Source organism: Sylvia atricapilla, chromosome 25 (genome assembly GCF_009819655.1).
Source record: "Sylvia atricapilla isolate bSylAtr1 chromosome 25, bSylAtr1.pri, whole genome shotgun sequence".
Taxonomy (NCBI): domain Eukaryota; kingdom Metazoa; phylum Chordata; class Aves; order Passeriformes; family Sylviidae; genus Sylvia; species Sylvia atricapilla.
In genome coordinates, this window is record NC_089164.1 from 4,585,369 (window position 1) to 4,607,703 (window position 22,335).

At 51.9% G+C, this 22,335-nt stretch overlaps 1 protein-coding gene across 1 annotated transcript; it reads left to right on the top strand.

The window, feature by feature from the left end:
- The first annotated feature begins 1,415 nt into the window (after positions 1–1,415).
- On the top strand, positions 1,416–16,101 carry LOC136371594 (potassium voltage-gated channel subfamily A member 3-like). The gene is made up of 2 exons (XM_066335770.1): positions 1,416–4,687; positions 13,476–16,101. The coding sequence occupies exon 1, from the start codon at positions 1,416–1,418 to the stop codon at positions 3,168–3,170; it is 1,755 nt and encodes a 584-aa protein (XP_066191867.1). The 3' UTR covers positions 3,171–4,687; positions 13,476–16,101.
- The last annotated feature ends 6,234 nt before the right edge of the window (positions 16,102–22,335 follow it).

Below are 22,335 nucleotides of genomic sequence, written 5' to 3' on the forward strand. Positions count from 1 at the left end.
GCACCAAAATTTATTGTTGTTCCCTCCCCAGATCTGGGTATTTTGGACAGCTTGTTTCTGATTTAAAATATAAATAAGTTTGATCTTTTCATCTGTTGTTCTCCCTACCTTCTGGAGGCTGTGCTGGTTAAAAATAACTGGGATGATGAGCTTAAGTGGGGATGGTGGAGGGGTTTTAACCTCCACCGTGGCAGGACCACTCATCTGGCTCCCTCCTCTCCCCAACCCTCATGGTCCAGCTCTTGGCCTGGGGCAAAGGTGTCCCTGCCCATGGCAGAGAGGTGGAATGAGATGAGCTTTCAAGTCCCTTTCAACCTAAACCATTCCATTACTTTTTCCCAAGCTGGGAGCTCCTTGAATTGCCTAAACCCCCTTGGCACGTGGCTGGGGGTAAAAGCATTTCAGTTATTGCAGGAGGTTGGAAAAATGGGGATCTGGGGGAGAGCTGGGAGTGCAGAGATCAGAGCTTGTCCCTGACACACATCTCCTGGGGATGGATGGGGTGTTCTCCAGCTCTGGGCTCCTGCAGAGGAGATTTTTGCCTGAAAAAGTCCTTTTTGCTCACAATTGAACTATTTGCTTAAGAAGACAAATTGAAGAGAGGAAGAAAGAAAGAGAAATAGAAAGGCTTTGGCTTTCTTGATGGAAAGTCTGAAATGCAGGTTTGGGTTCAGCCTGGAACCTCCTTGGTAGAGGGCTGGCTCAGCTTTGCTTCTGGGTTTATTTTGGTGGGGGAAGCACATGCACACACACACACACGTGTGCACACACACTCACGGACACACACACATGCACACGCTCTCCCAGACAGAGGAAAACAATCCCCAGCCTAACCCAGACGCTGATTCAAAACAACTGTTGGTTCTGGCCACGCCGTCAGCTTTCCACTGCCCACAGCCTCCCACCGTGTGAAACCATAGCTGAAACCCAACAGGCAACCCCCAAAATTCAGAGTCAAAATTGCATTTCACCTGAGGGAGGGCAGAAAAACTCTTTCTAGGCAGCGGTTCTGCCAGGAAAAACCCCTGTCCCTGCTTGCAGCCCGCTGAGCAGCAAAGGATGCTCCCGGGGGGAGAGTGAAACCCCTCGGCGCTGCCTGGGGGATGGATGGGGCTCCCCCAAAGCAGGGCAGGGGACGGGGTGCCCGCAGCTGCCGGGGGGCTGCGGGGCAGGGCCGGGGGGCTGGTGGGTGTCTCCGGGAGTGCTGACTGAGTGAGGCGGTGCCAGGGCTGGGGGCGGATTTTTTGAGAAGAGCCTCAGCTCTTCAGAGCAGCGGCAGCCGCTGGAGGAGTTGGGCGGCTGTTGCTCCCTCTCCGCCCGGAGGAGGAGGAAGAGGAGGAAGAAGAGGCTTCGGCTGCCGCCTCTCCGATCCCCCCTCCCTTCCCCCCCCCCTTTCCCTTCCGCCCCACACCTTTATGGACGAGCGCCGGAGCTTGCTGTACTCTCCGGCCGCCTCCTCCGCCGGCCGGCAGCCGCGGGGCGGCTCGAGCAGCAGCCACCACAACCTGGGCTACACCGAGCCGCTGCCCCCCGCCGCCGCCCAGCCGGGCCCCGAGCAGCAGGAGGAAGAGGGCGAAGAAGGGGAGGAAGGCAGCATGACCGTGGTGGGAGGCGGCGGCGGCGGAGACCCTTTGCTGGAGGAAGCTCAGCATCCTCCCGCGCTGCTCGGGGGGGATCGCTACGACCAGCCCCCGGCGCCGGCCGTGCCCGCGGGGCAGCCCCCGGGCGCTGGGGAGCACGAGTGCTGCGAGCGCGTGGTGATCAACATCTCGGGGCTGCGCTTCGAGACCCAGCTCAAGACCCTGGCACAGTTCCCCGAGACGCTGCTGGGGGACCCCCGGAAGAGGATGCGCTACTTCGATCCTCTCCGCAATGAGTATTTTTTCGACCGTAACCGGCCCAGCTTCGACGCCATCCTTTACTACTACCAGTCGGGAGGGCGCATCCGGCGTCCCGTCAACGTCCCCATCGACATCTTCTCCGAGGAGATCCGCTTCTACCAGCTGGGGGAGGAGGCCATGGAGAAATTTCGGGAGGACGAGGGTTTCATCCGGGAGGAGCAGCGGCCGCTCCCCGAGAAGGAGTTTCAGCGCCAGGTGTGGCTCCTCTTCGAGTACCCCGAGAGCTCGGGGCCGGCCCGAGGCATCGCCATTGTCTCTGTGCTGGTCATCCTTATCTCTATTGTCATCTTCTGTCTGGAGACCCTGCCTGAATTCAGGGATGACCATGACTATGAGGGAACTGGGGGGACTTTCGGGACAGGCGTCGGCCCTCTCCCACCTGATGTCTTCACCAACTCCTCATCCTCGGCTGCTTCCATGGTGTCATCCTTCACTGACCCTTTCTTTGTGGTGGAGACTTTGTGCATCATCTGGTTCTCCTTCGAGCTGCTGGTCCGTTTCTTTGCCTGCCCCAGCAAGGCCACCTTCTCCAAGAACATCATGAACATCATTGACATTGTGGCCATCATCCCCTACTTCATCACGCTGGGCACGGAGCTGGCTGAGCGGCAAGGCAACGGCCAGCAAGCCATGTCCTTGGCCATCCTCAGAGTCATCCGCCTCGTCAGGGTCTTCCGCATCTTCAAGCTCTCCCGGCACTCCAAGGGGCTGCAGATCCTGGGGCAGACCCTCAAGGCCAGCATGAGGGAGCTGGGCTTGCTCATCTTCTTCCTCTTCATCGGCGTCATCCTCTTCTCCAGCGCCGTTTACTTCGCGGAAGCCGATGACCCCAGCTCAGGGTTCAGTAGCATCCCTGACGCCTTCTGGTGGGCCGTGGTCACCATGACCACCGTGGGCTACGGGGACATGCACCCCATCACCATCGGGGGCAAGATCGTGGGCTCTCTGTGCGCCATCGCGGGGGTGCTGACCATCGCCCTGCCCGTGCCCGTCATCGTCTCCAATTTCAACTATTTCTACCACCGCGAGACGGAAGGTGAGGAACAAGCCCAGTACATGCACGTCGGGAGCTGCCAGCACCTCTCGTCCAGCGAGGAGATGAAGAAGGCTCGCAGCAATTCCACCCTCAGCAAGTCCGAGTACATGGTGATTGAGGAAGGGGGGATCAACCACAGTGCATTCAAACAGGCTGCCTTTAAAGCAGGCAACTGCACAACCACAAACAATCCCAACTGTGTGAACATCAAAAAGATCTTTACAGATGTTTAAAACAAACCAAACGAACAGCAACAGAATCTGAGGACGTGATGAAACATTACCAATAATGATACCAATAATAATGCAAAGTGACTGTGTGTCGGTGTTGTGTGGAACATGCACCATCGTCGGTCTGTGTGTGCCCTCGTTTTTATACCTTTATTTTTTTAGATCCTTCCTTTCTAAAGATCCAAAAGTAAAAGGATTTAAAATTCTCTGAAGAAGAGGACAGCTAAAGGGTAAAGAGAAGGAAGATGAAGACAAACCACACTCACTGTCAAAACAGGTGTTTGTTCTGCAACGTGTTGCAGGGCTGCTTTGCTTTTTGGGCTTTTGGGGAACCTCTTGCTTTGCTCCCGAATTTCTCCCTCTTTCCCTAAGGGCAATGTGTAGCCAATCTCCCTTCCATCACATAAGGTAACTTGTTGGATTAACAAACCCGGACTGGGTGGAGGAACGAGGAAAACATGAGGCAGAGCGTACTGGGAGGGGGCTGGGAGGAAATAACCATTTAATTCTGCAGAGAGTCTCTGTTACCACATCGTTAAATGATGCTTAATATTGAAACATGTGATGTGCCATTACGGGCACGTCCCAGATTCTCTTTTTTTCCCCATTAGATCATTTATGAAATTCTAATCTGGTCAGAGACCAAGTGCAATCAATGCTGATTTAAATAGGAAAAAAAAAATCTCCCAAGCCTTTGTTTTCTATTCTGGCTTCCCTTCCCCTGTAACCTGATGGAATTATTTCCTCCAATGTCAAGTTTGTGGCCGTGCAGCAGGGACGTGTGCGGGAGGAGGGAGAGGAGAGGCTGGAATGTTTTCGGGAGCCGCCGGCGCAGGGAGCGATGTCTGCACGGAGCAGGATCCACGACGGGCTCCTGGCCATGGCTGGGAGCCTCCAACCCGCCCAGCCAGAGACAAAGGGAGTTTTCCTCCTCTCTTTGCAATGCCTTTGGAAGAGATGCAGCCACTTAGCACCAGAAGATTAAAGTGGCGAACACGCCTTCCAGCGGAAGTCACTAATTCCGACCGGAGTGATGCAGTTGCCATGGTGACCACGGTTTCCTGGGAAACCCCCAAAGGTTGTCATGGCATCCCTTCTCCCATCCCCCTTGGTCCTTGCTCTTCCCGCAAAAAGCTTTTCCAGATGGTTCCAGCTCTTCCATCCCACAAGACATCGTGCCTCTGCACCCCCTTCCTGGTTCCTGTCGTGCTGCTCCTCCCGTGTGCCCAACAAAGCATCCACAGGCAATAAGCACCCCCAGATCCACCTGTCCCTCACCTTGGCAGTGACATCTGGGGGTGGAGGTTCATCCTGCTCCACCGAGAACGACCCCAAACCCAGTGGGAACTGGCACCGAGCAGCTGCCGGGAAGCTTGGCCAGGGAGCCTCAGCAGCTCTGGGAAACGAGGGGGACAGTAAAAAACGGGATTGAAAAATAACCAAAAATCCCGCCGGGAAAAGTCACCGGCTTCATCTTCACGTGTGTCTGCCAAGGGCCATGGGACATCTGACAGGATCAGGTGAGCTTTGCACGGGGGAGAGTTCAATAGAGCCGTAATGTTGGGGGTTTCTGGACAAACCCCATGCTTTCCACTGCTTACTTTTATTCTCCAGCTTATCCTGCCGCTCTCGGGTATTTTTATACGCGTTAGATAAAGTGGGATCATATCCCGTAGCTCCTCTGATTGTATTTGCTTTTTAGTGCTGTGGGAGGAGGAAAACCCTGCTGCTTCTCTGCAGCTGGATTGCTTCACTTCTGTGCTAAAAAAGGTGATTTCAGTGGTTCAGTGCTCCCATCCAGCCCCTGCCATCGACACAGGCCAAAAGCAGCTTGGCCTCGAGAGCTTTGGCTCCAGCTCTGCTCAGTTTTGCTGGAATTTTGGTTAAAAAAGAGCCAAATCCCCCTGAGGTACACATGGAACAGGGATGCTATTAAATACCTTCAGCAGAGAAATTTGGCCCCAACCTGTTCAAGTCACACCTTTCCCAAGGCTGTGGAGAGGGGGCTTTGTCCTGAGAGATGCTGGCCATGCCGAAATTGGAGTTTAGCTGGGATTTTTCCCAGACTCAGAAGGATCTGGATGGTTTGTATCACCCTCCCATAGGCACAGTCAATAAACCCAAGAAAAACCATCAGAGGCCCTCTTTAGCTGCTGGGGTGTGATGGTTTTATTGGAGCTACCAGAGTTTTCATCAGCTGGGGGTCCAAGAAATTATCTTTGTTAGGGACATGCTCTGGAACATCATGGGAAGTTACAAACCTGAGATTCCCTGTCCAAGATAACTGGGATTCCTTGTCTGGGATAACTGGGAACACCTCACTGTGCCTTTTCCTCAGGCTGCCAGTGGGCTGAAATGTCATTGCTGCCTACCAGCTCCCACTTTTTATTGTTTTTCTCTTTTATTTTTATTACATTTTATTGTTATTAAAGCTTCCCCACATGGCTATTCCTAAAAGGAGGGTTTGAGTTTAAGAGCAGTGGAAACATCACTCTCAGGAGAGTTTGCAGATGAGTTCTGTTTTGGTGATTTCCCCGTGGCAGCTGCACAGGACATAGAAAACCACATGTTCTCCTGGAAATGGCACAGAACAATTTTCAGTTCCTCTGTCACCTAAAATAAGCAGAGACCTTGCAGGTTGTTGGTTTGTTTTCCTGACTCCTCCCTGCCTGATTTTGTAGGAGCAGAGTAGTTTCAAAGGGATTTTATTGACAGGAAAAGATGCTTTATGGGAGAGGTGACAAGGAAAGCTCTTCACCCACTGGGGTAAAAGGCAGTTTGGCTCTGGTGGAATTCCAGAATGGTTTGGGTGGGAAGAGATTGTAAGGATCATCCAGTCCCACCCCTGAGCAGGGACACCTTCCACTATCCCAGGTTCCTCCAAGCCCCATCCAACCTGGCCTTGGACACTTCCAGGGATGGAGCAGCCACATCTGCTCTGGGCAACCAATATCCGACCGAAATGTCTCCTTTTTCCCATTCAGAAAAATACTTTTCAGTACTGAGTGGTATCACTGAAAGACAAAAATTCACTGCTGCTCTGTCTTTTAGATACACCCCAAAAAGTGAAAGTGGAAGACTGGGGATACCCTTTGCATGCTCTGCCCTCTCTGCGTCTTCCCTCTCTGCTGTCTCAGGGTACCATTCACTGAGAGAAACTGAGCCACCTGCTCTAGTGGAAGGTGTCCCATGGCAGGGAGCTGGAACTGGATGCTCTTTAAGATCCATTCCAACCCAAACCACTCAGTGACTCTGATAAATACCTTCTGTTCCGTGGTCTGACGGCTCCTCTGGCACCGGCTGCTGCAGATGTTGCGCCAGGAATTGGAGAGATCCCTGAAACGCTGGGCTCTGCCCAGCCAGCTGTTCTTTAAGTGGCTCTGCTCTCCTGCCGTGTGCCCCGTTAGGACCAGGCAGTGTTTCAGCAGCCCCTGGGGACTCACAGAGGAGCCTGTCCCTAATGTGCTTAGAGGGGCAGGATTAGGGGATTAGCATCAGCCGAGCTGCTGTCTGCGAGGCAAAGGGCTCGCCCAGAATCAGCTTATTACATTCAGTGGGGGAAAGGGCATTAGCACTGGGCTGGTGCTTCCCAGCACCCCAGGAGCAGTGGAGCAGGGTCCCTGCAGCTCCGGGCAGTCCCAGCGTGGTCTGCACTGCCGTGTCCTCCCCGTGCCCTGTCCTTCGTGCCTGTCACCCCAGAGACACGGTGACTCTGAAGGATGGAAGAAGCAGCTCCCGCCCCAGGGATGCAGCCCTGAGAGGCTGGAGCTGCCCCCGTGGATGCCTTCAGTTTGTCACAGTCACAGAAAGGTTCGGGTTGAAAACAACCTTAAAGAACATCCTGTTCCAACCCCCACACAGAGACACTGGGTGCTGCAGAGCCTTGCACCTCCTCTTTTGTCTTTTCACAGTTTTCCCTCTGCCTGTATTTTAGGACCTGTTCCCCTGTTTCAGCCCTGGATGCCACCTTGAAACACATCCTTGGTGCTGGAGGGGTGCAGCAGCCGCAACCTTGGCCCCTCCACTTGGTACTTTGACACCATCACCTTTTTCTCCGGCTTCTTTGCCCTCTTTTTTTTTATATGTTTTCAGGCCTGAACTCCTTCAAAAGGTCCCGTTGTTCTCCAGCACAATAGGTGCCCTTCGGGTGCTTGGGGTGGCCGGAGCAGAGCAGAATCCATCCCACCCCACGTGTGGACACACACAAGGGCTGAAGATATCTCTTTCCTCCAGGAGGGTTAAATTTCTTCCCAGGCAATTGTTCCTGCTCCATCCCTTGACAAAAGAAGTCGGTTTTGTTTTTAATCCCCGGTTTATGGGCAATTAAGCAGCGGCAAAGGGCGGACAAGTGCTTTCCCCGGCGGGATGGAAGGAGCCAGCCAGGGTCATTGCTCCAAGGGGCCTCTCCTGCAGGGATGTAGCGCAAGGAAAGGGTGTTTGGCAGTGCCTGGCGTGGACGGGGAGCGTTGTGTGTAAAATCAGTTTAATTGTGTAGTTTGGAGCCCTCTCCTGCCAAGCTTTTAAAATATGCATATCTCGGTGCGAGCACACGGAGGCTCCACCGCCGCCGGAGGGAAGCAGGGCTCGGTTTTCCCTGGTTTTCAACGCTTTAACAAACGATCTCTGGGTAGGCTGCCAACCTGGGAGTGCAAACAGGCAAAAAAGGTGTGACTGTGCCTTATTTGACCCGTCAGCCTCAGTTCTGGGTGTCCCTGGAAGGAGAGCTCCGTGCCCCGGCATCCTGGCGCAAGGGCTCCTATGGAGCAGGGAGATAAGGGATTTCTGGATATTTTGTGATCTTTGTCGCAGGTTATCTTTAAGGTCCCTTCCAACCCAAAGCATTCGCTGGTTCGATGGTTACAGGGTGCCGTGGGCAGAGGCTTATCCTGGGAACTCTCCCTCCTAGGGAGCTGGTGCTGCTCCCCTGCACCTTTCCTGCCCTGGCTCCCACCCACAGCAGGACGGGACCTTGGCCGGCTTTGGGGTGTTGTACAGCCGGAGGATGTGTTAAGGAGGGGATGCTGCTGCCTTTCCCCGTTTCCCCGGGTGCTGTTTGCGTGGCTGAGGTCCCGGCAATCCCGGTGGGTGCAGGGTGGCCTCAGCCCTCTCCCCCTGCCGGAGGTGGGCACTGAGCACGGAGGGATGGAGCCGTGTGCTTCTTCTTGGAAACAGTCCTGAGGCCTTGGCCATCCTCCCTTGGAGGAGGACATTTGGGGGATATTTTGGGTGCCCTGAGGTGGCTCGTCCCAGCTGGGAATCGCTTGTCCAGCAGTGGAGGGTGTTTGGTCCATCTCAGGGGGTTTCTTAGGTCAGGAATGAGACTGGCACCAGGAGAGAGGATCCAGTCCCAGCCGTGCCTTAAGGAAGAGGCATCCCTCTGCAGGGACACATTCACTGCCAGGGGATCCGTGCAGAGCAGCCCCAGCCCCATCTCCCAGCCCCATCTCCCAGCTCTTGCTCCAGGCAGAGTTCTCCTGGCTCTGCTGTGGTTCAGCCTGGGAGAGCTGAGACCTTTCCCTCTGTCCTTGGCTCCCCGGACAGGCTGAGGAGTGATGTGTCCCTGTCCCAGGAGTGTCCCTGTCCCAGGAGTGTCCCTGTCCCAGGGCTGTTTGTCCCCCTGAAGCCGTGTGTTGGCTGCTCCATGCTGGGAAGGCCTCACGGCTCCTGCTCTTTGTCACTCAGTGCATCCCAGTTTTTGCTCCTGAAAACCATCCTGTGTGTGGAAGAGGGATGTGTGTGGGGTCCTGCACCACCCTCACAACTTTTATCCTTTTATCCCCATTTCTGGCAAAACTCAGCCACAAACACAAACCCTGTGAGCCTCTGTGTTGTTTTCTGAGCCTCTGTGTTTTTCCTTCCACGATTAACGTGCTGCTCTGACACCCACGGGGTTCAGGGTCTGTCTGTGTCTCATCACTGCTCAGAGCCTGAATTTTTAGTGCTGAGGATGCTCGGCGGCAGGGCAGGGAACCCTCCCCGCATGAACATCCCTGCAGGGCACCATCACTTTTCTCCTCCTTATGAACCAAGACACGCTCAAATAAATTAGAACATGTCTCCCATCTCCTTGAGCTTCTCACTGGAGTCAGGAGTAGTGGGATGCTCCCTGATCACTGCTCTTCCCTGCTCAGCACGGGAGCAGCAGTTCCCTGATGTCTCTGCACACTCATTGTGAGACCCCGGCTCGGCCGCTCCGACAGCAGCAGGCGCTGCTGGGTCTGTTTAGGAATGATTCATTTTCTTGAGACTTGTGATTCCGATGCTTTTCTGAGCGTGCTGAAGCTCTGTTGCTTTGCTCCAGCGGTTGCATTTCATTTTCAGCATCTCTGAGCACGCTGGCTGGGCAGGCTGGGGCTGGATGTGTGGCTTGTGGGGAAGATGAGCCGGTTGCCCCCTCTGCTCACCCCAGCAAGGCTGCAAAGTGCAGTCAGGTTTATTCTGGGGCTGACCAGCACTGCTGCTTGGCTTTGCTTCCTCCAGAGCACCACCGTGGGTGGATGAGGAAAATCCTTTGGGGTTTTCTCATGGTTTGCTCAGAGGTGGAAGCACCGAAGGCTCAGCTGTGGCAGCGGGATCGAGGCTTGCAGCAGGGTCTGTGCTTGGGGTGTTGCCCCACGGGGAGCTCAAGGCTGGGAGGGAGGATGGAAGGGATGAACACACACTCTGCAAAGTGTTTTCTGCATTTGCAGAGAGCTGAGCTTGCTCTTGGACTGGGTGAAGGAAGGAGCTGTGGGCAGTGGGTGATGCTGTGCCATTCAGAGGGTTTGGGTTGCTACTCCAGGGAAATATGTCCCTGCTCCCAGGCCTGGAGGGTGTCAGCACTGTGGGATTTGCTGCCTGGCTTTGGGCAGCTGGGCTCCTCTGTGCCTCAGTTTCCCCTTCTGTACGTGGCACCAAGCAGCTTCAGGAAGTGTTTGCAATGAAGCTCCTGCGGAAGTAAGAGGCAGTTTTGAAACACAGAGCAAGAAGTGGGGACTCCTCCGAAGATTTTATGGGATTCAGCTTTCTTGGGGCTGGGAAAGCCTGCAGACCCTGCCCTGGGTACCCCAATAATTCAGTTATTTCCCTTGGCTGGAGGGAAGTCTGAGCTTTCACACAGCTTCACAAGCTGCCAGCTCTGCCTTCAACTCCCCATCAACATCTTCCTCTCCCATGATTTCTTCACTTTGCATCCTCCCTTTTTCTGGCCCATTCCTCCTGAAATGTCTGTGAATTTAGGGTTGAGAACCCTCATCTCCATCCTGGCTGCTCTCTGCTTGGAGCTGCCGCTGTGTGTCTGTAACAGTTTCACCTCATGCTGTTACAGTGGGTCAGACATAAGAAATTTGGGCTTAAAATGGCTCTGGCTGCTGGGAATCTGAGTTTGCAGGAGTGATGAGGAAGGAGTTGCTGTGAACTCGATGTAGCATTGAAGGTTTGAGGGCTTCTCTACCTCTGCCTGCGCCTCCGTGGGTGCAGGTGCCTGAATGACATTCCACACTTTAAATCCCTCGGAATTAAGTCAGGAAATCTTCTTTCTGCAGTATCAGAAACAAGCCTGGGCTGTTCTCTCCCAGGGCTGGGAATTTTCAGGGGTGTCTCTCCCACCCTGGTTGCAAGATGCTCTGAGAAAGTGCGAGCCCGAGGAGGAGCAAGCAGGGAACAGGACCTGGGTCCAGCTGTGTTTCTCCCTTGGGACATCTCCTGGGAATTTCGATTTATTGCTCCATTTTCTTGACCAAACAGCCATGCGATTCCCTTAGAGGAGAGCTTTACACAAGCACCTTTATCAGCCAAGTGTGGGACTCAGTCCGAGATATCAGTTAATTTGATAAGATCTGTTTTCTTAACAGAAACCCTGTCTTGATTGGCATCAATTAAATCTTCCTCTTTAATTCAGTAATAAGACTCTCAGCCATCCCAGCATGTTGTTAGGGATCCGTGATGGATGGCCAGACCCATTGTTTTTGCAGGATACTTTTTGTTCATCCCTTAAAACCCTCTCCCAAAGAGGAGCTTTTTCCAGTCCTCTGGAAGGACTCAGGAGATGCTCAGTACTTGCACTCCCAGGAGCTGTTTTGTCAGCTCTGAGGGTTTGGATAGAAGTTATTTGGCTCAGCCAATTAAAAAAACATCTAATTTTTATGGCTGCTGTTTCATATCCTGTATTTCTCTTGGGATGGAGGGGATTTCCTCACCCCTGGACAATGGGAAAACATCTGGATCCCTTCAGGAACCAGAGCAGCGATAGCTCCTGAATGCTCCTGACTTCTCACTCCCACGGCTGTTGTTACTGGATCCAGAGAAATAACACAATCGTTGGGCTGAGGATTTGGCATTTTCCCTTCACTGGCAAGGATACAGCTTGGAAAGGCTCCAGGGTACCCCAAAGCACTGGATTATTTGCCTGATGGGAATTAAAATTGTTATTTACCCCTTCATCTGCAGAGTCCCAACTTCACCATCACCTTCTCGCCCAGTGACATTTCCTGGGCTGAAGGTGCTGTTTGGGTTGAATTTGTGTATCTATTTATTTACAGAGTGTGTAATGCTCCAGTGATCCTTGAGGATCCTGGCAGTTTGGAGCCCTTCCCGGCTGGCAGTGGGAGGGGTTTAATCCCCCAGCAAGCCCAGTCCAGTAGAGCAGAAAGCCCTGTTAGCTCTAAGCCCAGGAATGGTCCTGCTGGCACTTCAGGATAAGCTGGTGCTTGAACAAGTGCCTCGGCTGAGATCCTTGCTCAGAGCACTGAGCCCCTCTGGAAGCTCATTTCCCCAGTGCTGCACTGCCTCGCCAGAGGATCTTTGCTTCTGGCAGGAATTCCCATCTCTTTCCTTTCTCTGCTGCGCTTTAGCATCCCTGGAGCATCATTCCTACATCCCTACATCCTCATCATCCCTGCAGATGCATCCTCAGCATCCCCATATCATCATCACCCCTGCATCCTCATCATTCCCGCAACTTTATCCCTGCAATTTCATCATCCCTGCATCATCATCCCTGCAACTTCATCATAGCTGCATCTTCATCCTTGCAACATTACCGTCCCTACATCCTCATCATCCCTGCAAATGCATCCTCATCATCTCTGCAACCTCATTATCCCTACAACTTCATCCCTGCAACTTCATCTGCAATTTCATCATAACTGCAACATCCTTCTCCCTGCAGCCTTATCAGCCCTGCAACATCATTTCCCCTGCATCCCTGTTATCTCTGCAACATCTTCCCTGCATCCCCATTATCTCTGCGACATCTTCCCTGCATCCTCATCATCCCTGCGTCCTCGTTATCCCTGCAACTTCATTCCCTCATCCTCATTATTGCTGCAACTTCATCCCTGCGACATCTCCATCCCTCCATCCTGATCCCTGCAGCATCCAGAGCAGGGTCTCTCCCTCCTCAGTGATGGATCCCATGTGGCTTATCTCCACCCGGCCTCTCCCTTTGGGGCAAACAGGCTGGTTTTTGGGGCTGAGCTGGGCCCTAAGGCTGGTGCCTCAGGCTGGGCTCTGAGCTGACTGCAGCTCCTCCCAACCTTTCCCTCATCAGCAGCTGCTAATGAAGCACCCGGCTCAGTCTGGTCTGGGCAGTTGGGATGCTCCAGTTGCCACGGTGGGAAGTAAAGGCAGAACACAGATTTTTTTTTTTTTTTTTTTTTTGGAAGATGAGAGGGATAAAAACAGTCACATGAAATTTCTAGAAAATCCAGTGCCTCAAAGACAGAGCAGAGGATCTCCCTGTATTAAAGTAGGAGTCAGTCCCTGGAGTGTAGAGCTATGGATGCAATTCTGGCGCTGCGAAATTAGGGGATTTTTTGTGCCCTTTGCTGGACACCCTCATCCCCGCATCAAAATGGGATTTTGGGTTTGTGCTCTGGGGGAGCGACTCCACAGTCTGAGTCCTGGGAGTGGGATCAGCTCTGGCTCCTCCCATCACCTGGACTGGATTTATAAAATCAACCACTTGCTCAATATCTCCTGAATTACATCAGGTCAGAACAAACTCAGCTTGATTAAGATAAAAAATGAGGGAAACCCACTTGGCACTAATTATTTTGGGTTTGGAACTTGCCGTTAATGTGAGATAACAGTTAATAACCAGAATATATTTAATGAATCTTTTTCCTATCTTTAGCTCACTTTAGACTGTGTGGCATCTAGTCCATTAAATGAGTGCATTAATTAGAAAATTTTCATTTTTCATTCGTGGGAAATGGAGTTGAGAATTTGCCAGGGGGGACCAGTGTGCAACTTCTCTTCCACTTTATTTGAAAAAAGGAACCTGTTCTTGTTTTCCAAGGCTGTGCATAAAAATGGTTCTTTGCTTAGCCCAACAGATCACAGAAGAAGTTTTGAAATGAAGACCTTCAGGACTGTGTTGAGAAATAAAACATCTCCAAGGAAAGGACAAACATCCCAAACATCCCCAACGCGGTGACCGACGCTGCCATGGACCCAGCTGACAGAGGGCCTGTCCTCCCAGGCTAAACCCAGTCCATATTCCATATATACATTTATATATGGAATATTTCCCACTCTATCTGTGTTTTCTAACAAGTGCATTATGTAGAGGGGAACATCTTTGGAGCCAGATTATCTTCAACTCACGTGCAATATAACGAGACTGAGCAAAGACAGGAAAAAGGAGGAGGAGAGGTGGAAGTCACTTGGACATTATTTCAGTCTTTTTTTTTAAATATTATTTTTAAAAAATCTCTTGGAAGATGAAGCAACCAGAAAGGAAATGTTAAGCAGAGCTGCTAAAAGTCAGCCCAAGTGTTTTGCTCGGGGTGGGAGGGAGTGGGGGGAAATTCAGTTGCTGTCGCTGTTCCCTGGCGAAGGCCACGGGCTGTTCTCAGCTCTTCGGAATCATTCCTGTTCCATTTTTCTCACTTTCCTGGAAATGCCCTTTATAAGTAGCTCTGTGCTGTACCAAAGGCTGTGATTTGCTTTAAGTCCTTATTTAGAAAGAAACATCTCTGCTGGTGCTGGGGAAAAGGGTGTCGAACAGCTGTGCCTTGCTATCACGATCACTCCGTGAAAAACAAAGGACAAATTGAATTTCCAGCATAGAAAATATCTAAAACCCAATTTTTGGCTGACCATGTTCCTGCTTCATTTCATGAGAACATCTCTGCCTTGTCTGCACTTCCACAGTACCCCAGTCCTGTGGGAATAACACCATGATATTGAATTAGTATATATTATGCCTTGCTAATTCTGTAATAATCGGGAATTCCATCCCTCCTTTGCCCGTTGCTGTTTCATTTTGCACGTTGAGGTTTTTGGTGGCAGGTTTCGAGCTGTGGGTTGCCCATACTGGGCTGGGAAGCTCTTAAAGCTGGGCTTTCTCTAACCTCACTGTGTTTCCTGGGACTGCACAGATCAATATTAGCCTGGTGCCACGAGGTAAATGATGTTCAAAGGGGTAAATGCAAATGGAAGAGGGGCTGATGGTCTCTCCCCCTTTTCCTCCTCCCCAGCCTCATCCACCTGCTCATGCTGCCTCCATCCCAGCTTGGAGACTGAAACCCTCCAGCACAGCCTCCATCGGAGTGAAACTTGCAATAGTGTTGGATTTAAGGGTGAAAATAATGTTGGAGGGACTCAGATGAGCACAGGAACCTCTGTGTCTGCATCGCAATAATTCCCTGGGAATGGTTTGGGAATGTTAATTCGGACTGGGCAGAACCAAGTGAGCTGGAACTTCCTCTGAGGCAGAGGCTGCTCGAGGGGAGGTAACAGGAACCAAAATCATTGTGTGTTAAACAGCCCCTTGAGCTGATGCTGCTGATTGTCTTTGGTGTCCAAGGACAAGCCGTGAGGTCCCCACCAGGCGCCTGGAAGGTGGAGCAAGGACCACTCTTTCAGAGGGAGACACCAGAACCTGGATCCTTTCCCCAGAGGAGCTGTTTACCTGCATTCCACATGGAACATCCACAGGAGACACACATGGGATGCCTCGAGGCACAGCCCCAGTGAGGATGCACCGAAACCAGCCCCTGGAAGGAAGGCTGGGAAATGGGAAAACTGGGGAATACTCAAGGCAAAGCAGCCAACTGTCTGCACCACGTTCCTGTCTGGCAGAAGAGCTTTGAAGATCAATGAGAACTCTGCACTCAAACCTCAGCTGAAATTCAGGTTGAGAAATTCCCTGAACGTTGGAAAACGAGGTGATTGTTTCCAGGAACGCGTTGGCTTTGGTGAGGGCGCGTTTATTTTGTTTTTTTGAAACACAGATAATTTCTTGGCTGGAATTCCTCCTCCTGCCATGGCAGGTGCACCACTGGTGGTGGAGACTTTGTTCGTGGCAGAAGGGTTTGGGGAGCCCAAACACAGAAGTCTCCAGGGCTCTGCACAGGTGCAGCTTGGGCAGAATGGGCTGAGAGGGCAAAAAAACCCCCAAAGTGTTAAACCCAGCAGTTTCAGTCAATTTAATCAGTTGGAGAAGGAAGAGCAAATACGGATCTGGCTCTCAGTAGGACATTGCTTCTCTTGCATTTATTCTCAGCATGGAAGAAGCCCTCTGGCCACTGACGCTGTGGGTGGATGGAGGAGAAGGGGCTGATGCTGCTGGCACCTGGATTTAACAGCACGAGGTGCGGAGGGAGACTGGCATCGGGGGCCAGGATTGCTGAAGACCACAGGGAGCAGCTCCCTGAGCCCACGGGGATGAGCAGTGGCTGCCGAGGCTCCGGGAATGCCGGGGAAACAACCCGAGGTGTGAAATCAGCGCGGTGCCAAAGCCGCCGGCGCAAATTAGTGCTAATTAGGGCAGTGGCTCTGATTAACTTGCTTTGGCCGCGCCTTGCCCGGAGGCAGTCCGTGCTGAGGGCGGGGAGAGGGAACTTCTCCATGGGATCTTCAGCAAATGATTCCTCCGGTAAATCCCCGCAGCCGGGGCGCTCCGGGCAGGGACTGCAGCGTTTGTGGCCCTGGCACAGCCGTGTCCCTCCCGTGTCCCTCCCGTGTCCCTGCAGTGATGAGCTGTGTCCCCTGCCTGCCTCACCCCAGCACGGTAAATAAATTATTGCTCGGGCCGTAAAAATTTCAGAGATTTTAAAGGAGCCCTTTGAAAAGCGCCGGGCAGTGCTCTCGGTGTTCGGGGCGAGGCTGAGCCGCTTCCATCGCCGGGGACTCCCGAGTGCTTATCCCATTGCCCGCAGGGAGCTGCTGCCGCCTGGGGGACATGGAGCTGCCCTTTTTTTGGGCCATCTCACCTCCCAAAGCCCTGAGGAGCTGTAAAAGATTTTGTTTGCAGCCTCCCCGCAGCGAGACAGGTTCTCAGTGTGCTCTTGAGCCTGCAGAGGAGACTGAACAAAGCTTTAGCAGCTCTGAAATGGTGAGACACTGACCCCGAAGCCACTCTTCCACCTGCTGATGGGTTTGGGCTGCAAATAGCCAAAACCCCCCTGAAAGGAGGCGGCCCAGGCTGCCCACGGCGCTAAGGGCACATTAACAGGAGGAGAATTGATTTTCTGGATTGCAGCACAGCCCCGGATCTTGGGAAGCCCTGGTCCCAAAGGTGTTATATTTAGTTTCTTTTGGAACATGATCTAGTAGCCCTTAAAATGGGGGATAGAATGTATCAGTACTAAAGTTATTTTTATTTTTCACCAGTGTTACAGAGAGCTTTTTTTATGATGTGTATGTGTGTGTGTCTGTTATACCTCGTCTGTTTTCAGTAGCCACTTGTTACAGCATCTCTCTGTTAGGGCTCAAAACTGTATTTTGATGATTAAAGCGCTGGGAAAAACCTTATCCCTTCACCCCCAGCCATCTCACACTGATGACAATCTTGCCAAATGCCACCTCTCCTCGGTGTTGTACTTCTGGCGCTCACGACGTCGCTCCGTGCTCTTGGGCTCCTCGTGCTTGGTCGCTGAGCCAGCTGGGTGTTAATGTGCTTTTCCACAATAATTGAGAGTTTGATAGTCTTTAACTGTCAGTCCAGTGCATTAATCTGTGTTGCCACCGCTCTGAGCCCGGCCCCGTGCGTGTTGCAGATAACCATCGTGCCGGGACAGCCACGGCAGCGGGCTGCGCTTGGCGAGGGAAGACAAATTAAAAATGTATCCAGTCGATTAAAAAAACAAAACAAAAAAAAAAAAAGGAGCGATTTAATGATGGCTGACATCAAGAGAAGATCCGAAAAAAAATAGCGTGCTTTGATTCCCATAATCATCCCAAGGCAGGCTGCTCATCTTTATTCATAGCCCTTCAAAGCTGTGCTCCGAGACGCCGGAGCAGCAGCTCGGAGCTGTCGTGCTCAGATGGAGCTCTTTAGACTCTGAACACGTCGACATCTCTGCTCCGTGCCCAGCCCAGTGCCGTGCTCCAACCCTTCCCCTTTTAATTTCAGGGTGCAATTAAAGTGATGAGAGCTCTGCTGTTGGCTGAGAGGCAGGAAAAGCGGATCTGGGCAGCCGGGCTGCTGTGGGGTCATGTAAAGCTGCTTCTTTTAATGACATGTTTTAAGCTGTTTTAAGAAGAGCAGCAAAATTAGAAAGCGAAAGATCTCCAAAAGTGTTTCAGGGCCCTAACGAAGGCTCAGGGGACAGGGCACAGGGACAGGGCTTAGCAGTGAGGCTGGAATGTCAGAGGCAGCCAGGGAATACTGAGAAGCTGCTCTGACCCTGCTGGATTTGGGGGAAAAGCCAGGATTTGGTGAGGCCCTGGCACAGGGTGCCCGGAGCAGCTGCCCCATCCCTGCAAGTGTCCAAGGGCAGGTTGGAGGGAGCTTGGAGCAGCCTGGGAGAGTGGAAGGTGTCCCTTCCAACCCAAACCATTCTGGGATTCTATTAATTTGTGATTCTGTGATTCCACAGGCCCATCCCAGAGCCTCCAGCCTCTTTCCACAGGCAAACCCCTGCAGGACTGACATCTCAGAAACCAGCCTCGAGCATGCTGGAGGCATCATTACCTCTCACACTTGGGTGTTTTCTGAGCCAGGTGTTCAAATGCTGTTATTGCTACTGAATCCTTTTAAAATTAAGGAATTTCTGAGACAGAGTTTCTCTTCCCTGAGTGCTTCCCACTCTCCTGCATTGCACAAATCCAGCTGAAGTCTCTCTCTCAACCTGAGATTAAAGAAAGTAGTGGCTCTGGGTGAATTAAATGACACATTCTAATCCCCATATTTTCCACCAGCCTCTGATACAGGTAAATTATGTTTCTTTTTCCCATTTTTCCTGCTTGGACCACAAGGATGTCATCAGTGCACCTGTAAAGGGCATGGCCTGAGGTGGTTCTGACTGGTTTGTCCATAACACATCTCTGACCATTGCTGCTGGGTTTTTAAATGCCTCATTCCCATTTCAGAGGATGATTTCAGAGCAGGACAATTTGCCTGGCAACATACAAGTCATGGATAGAGCTGAAATTGTGAATCAAAAGGTATTAAGTGGAAATGTAGTCAGGAAGTACCTGAAATATTGGAATTTTAATGCAAAACTGTGCAGTGCTGCCACTGAAATTAGACTTGGTTATCCCAAGTGCTCATTCTTGCAGGAAAATCCCCCTCACTGCTGGAGGTCAGGGGTCCCATGGCTGAATTTGGCACCTTGCAGGGAGAACAGGCTCTGAAGTCATCACCTGAGACCCCAAAACATGGCAAAAAAGAGGCTTTGCATCATCCTCCAGCACAGGAGCAGCTCGTGTTTCCTTATTTCCCATCCTTTACTATGCAACTGATTTTCATGGAATCTCCCCAGGATGGAGATGGCTGGATATAGTTTTGACTTTTCTTTCCTTCCTTCACATGTGCAAGTTGGTAATGCAGAAATGGTTCCATGACTGTCTCACCTGGGACATGCACTGGCTCTGTGAAATGTTGGGAAATTCCGTGTGTCCAACTGGAAATCTGAACTCGTCTCTAGATCCTGACTGATCAGGTGCCACGGGAGTGATGCAATTTTGGACTGGAGATGTTAAATGCAGTCTTGTCACTCTGAGTTCATTTAAAATTCTGGTTTTGCCAGTGAGCTGTGTTGCAACTTTTTAAAACTTGTGGTTTTTTTATACCAGTCTGATGCTAAAACCAGCTGCTGCATCCCCTCGTCCTGGTTGACTCCACCATGGTGTGGGCCTTGTGTTCAGTTCCTGGTTAAAAAAAAGTGATTTTTTTTTTCAGTTGCGTGATTTTTTTACCTGATGTTGAATTTATTTTTTTAAGTTTTTTTTTCTCATTACTACTTGAAACTGTTCTTTCATAAGCAAAGTTCAATAAAATGGCTGAACTGCAGCGTGTGGTGTCTGATACTGAAGTGGGTGAAGAGGAGATGTTGGGATGCAAAGGGTGGTGTGAGGATGAGGATTGAGGAGTGTCCTCTAATGTGAACTCATTTTTCAGGGTTAAATAATGTGAAATTTAATGCCGTTCACAGGAGTCAAATTTACCCTGCTAGGGAAATAAAAGCCTGGGGTAAAATCTGAACATTCCCAGCATCCCACCCAGCCACCTGCACTGAGGAAGCTCCAGGCAAACCCTTAAAATTTTGATGATGTGTCACAAGAAGAGATGTCACAAATGGTGCTTGGGCACTCGAATGCAGGAGGAGGAGTTTGACCCACACTGCTGGAAATCCTGCAAAAGGAGCTCGAAAAGGAGCTCATTTGAAAACCTTCTCTTGGCTTCAAACCACATCTGTGAGCTTCACCCAGAAATGAAAGTGTCAAAATTTTGGTTTAGGTTTTTAGTTGCCTTAAAAACATTGAAGTTGTTTCTGTTGTGTTGCCCAGAGAAGCTGTGACTGCTCCACCCCTGGAGCACCCAAGGCCAGGCTGGAGCAATCTGGGTGAGTGGAAGGTGGTTTCACCCGTGGCAGAGGATGAAACATTATGAGCTATAAGGTCTCTCCCCACCCAAACCTTTCCAAGGTTCCATGGCTTGATGATTCCGTGATCAAATGACTTGAGCTGCATATGAGTGCTGTGTCCCAGGGCCAGAGGTCCCCAGCTGCTGCAAGGGGATTTTATTTTAGTGGTCACTGAGCCAGCAGCACGGACTGTTAGCCCAAGTGACTTGGTTGTTTTTGCAAATCCCGATTCTGGGACTGAAATCCAAGAGGAAATCCTGCAAGAGGCTTTAGGTGCAGAGCGGCCTCCACCCTGGACAGGATCACACCAGGGGAATTCAGCAGCCGTGGGGAACTTTAAATTCCCAAACTTTACCAAACATCTTGATCCTGTCGGCCTCAGAAAGTCTGATAGGGGCAAAGCAGTTCCTGGAAGAGCAGCACTGAGTGCTGGAACTGGTCTGGGTGGTTTCCCCTCTCTGTGCTCTTGAGCTCTGCCGGGGGAAGATGATCCACGGGGAGCAAAGTCAGCTCCAGCTCAAAACCCCCCAAATCCTCTCGGTGTGGCTGTGCTGGATGGTGCCACAGTAACTCCTGGCTGCTGAGGGTGGCAGGGCAGGTTTGGGGCTGGTTCAGGGGCTCTCTGAGGTGGCTTTTAGCAGCTCCTGCTGCTTCCCTCTCTGATCTGACCTTGATCTCTGTGTCAGCTCCCCAAAGGGTTGTGGTGGCTGCTGCTGCAGATTTCAGTTGACGTGTGGTTACCTGGGGGGTGCTGGAGCTCCCGGGGAGAGCAGGATGTGGCAGACTCTGAGGTGCAGATGGGGCACAAATGGCACCAGCCAGAACAGACCCAGTCAGGAAGGACAAGCCTGGCACCCAGGATTGCTTGAGAAGCCACGAGAAACGCCTTCCACGCCACACTGGTGAGTGGAGGGCAGAGATGCCAGTGATCCAGGAGGAGCCTTGGCTTGAGGCCCTCCCCAGCCCCCGGGGGCTTTGCAGGATTTCCAGCCCATTCCTGGGGTGGTTGGGGTGTGCAGGAGGAGCTGGACTCATGCAGGACTCTGCACGAGGAGCTGCAGAGGGACAGCGCCTGCTCAGTGCCTGCAGCTCTTCTGCCCAGAGCTGGGCTGTGTTTGGCAGATTTTAGAGCAAAGAGCTGTGAGGGAAGAGAGGCTGCTGGGGGCACAGTGTGATTCCAGGGTGGGTGTTTCCTGCTGCATATCCAGAGGTTATAAAATATAAAATATATATATTTTACCTCGGGGTAAATGGCCCTGGGGCAGTCCCACAGCATCGGGCGCTCAGAGCCACCCCTGGAGTGAGCCCTGCTGCTGCTGCTGGGGTTCATCACGGAGAAATTCAGCTTAAATGAGGCTCTGCGGGAGCCTGCCTGTGCCCAGGGTGGTCTCTGCTGCCTTTTAGCTCCTGCTTAGCTCTTCCACAGTGTGGGCATCCCCCGGGAGGCCTGGTGCCTGTGGCAGCTCCAGCAGCAATCCCTGCACAGCAGCAGAGCTGTGCTGGAAATCCTTCCCTCGCTACCTCGGAATTTCCTGCTTGGGAATTTCCCTGGGAGCCATTTGCTCCCCGTGTTATGGAGAAATATCAATTCATCATTCCCTGCTCAGAACCTCAGCCCCGTGCAGGATTTTAATGGCCTGTGTCCTGTCCCTTCTTTCCGAGCCAGAGCATCCGGATCTTCCAACTGTGACTTTTCCAGGATGCTGCAGAGGGGCTCTCCCAGCTTGGAGTCAGGAATTTCTCTGCTCCTCATTAAGGAGCTCTTGTCTTGGATACTTCAATTCCTACCTTTTGGGTGGATACTGGTATCCAGAGGATCTTCTTTTGTATTCTAGCCAGGCCTGGCATCCTTCTGCGAGGGATGTTTGTCCATCCCTCTGCTCATGTATTTATCCATGGGAATGCTAAGGTTAAAATTTCCCCTATGGAATTCTCCTTTACTCAACAGCACCTTGTCCAGGGTGGTGTTTCTGCCCTCTGGATATTTGGGAAGGGTGGAAGAGATTTTGTTTCCTGCTCTGTCAGCTGTTAGAGTCACCTCTTGGTTTGTCCTGAGGGCAGGAAAGAAAATATTCCCGTGGCCTCCCAGGGAATCACAGAGGGTGCTGCAGGGATGGTCATTCCACACAGTGAAGGAATTCTGGATGCTCCCAGGACCTTCCCTCAAACACTTTTTAATATACCAATATTCCAGAGCCCCACAAATCGGGGGAACCCACAGGATCTGGAGGGTCTGAGCTGCTCCTGCCCAGACCAGGCCACCAGCACTGGGGGGGATTCCAAGGCTCCCATGGGTGCTCAGGGGTTCCTGGTGGGTGCTGCTGTGCCTGGGAATACGTGAGCTGGAAGCAGAGTGTGGGGAGGGGGAGAAG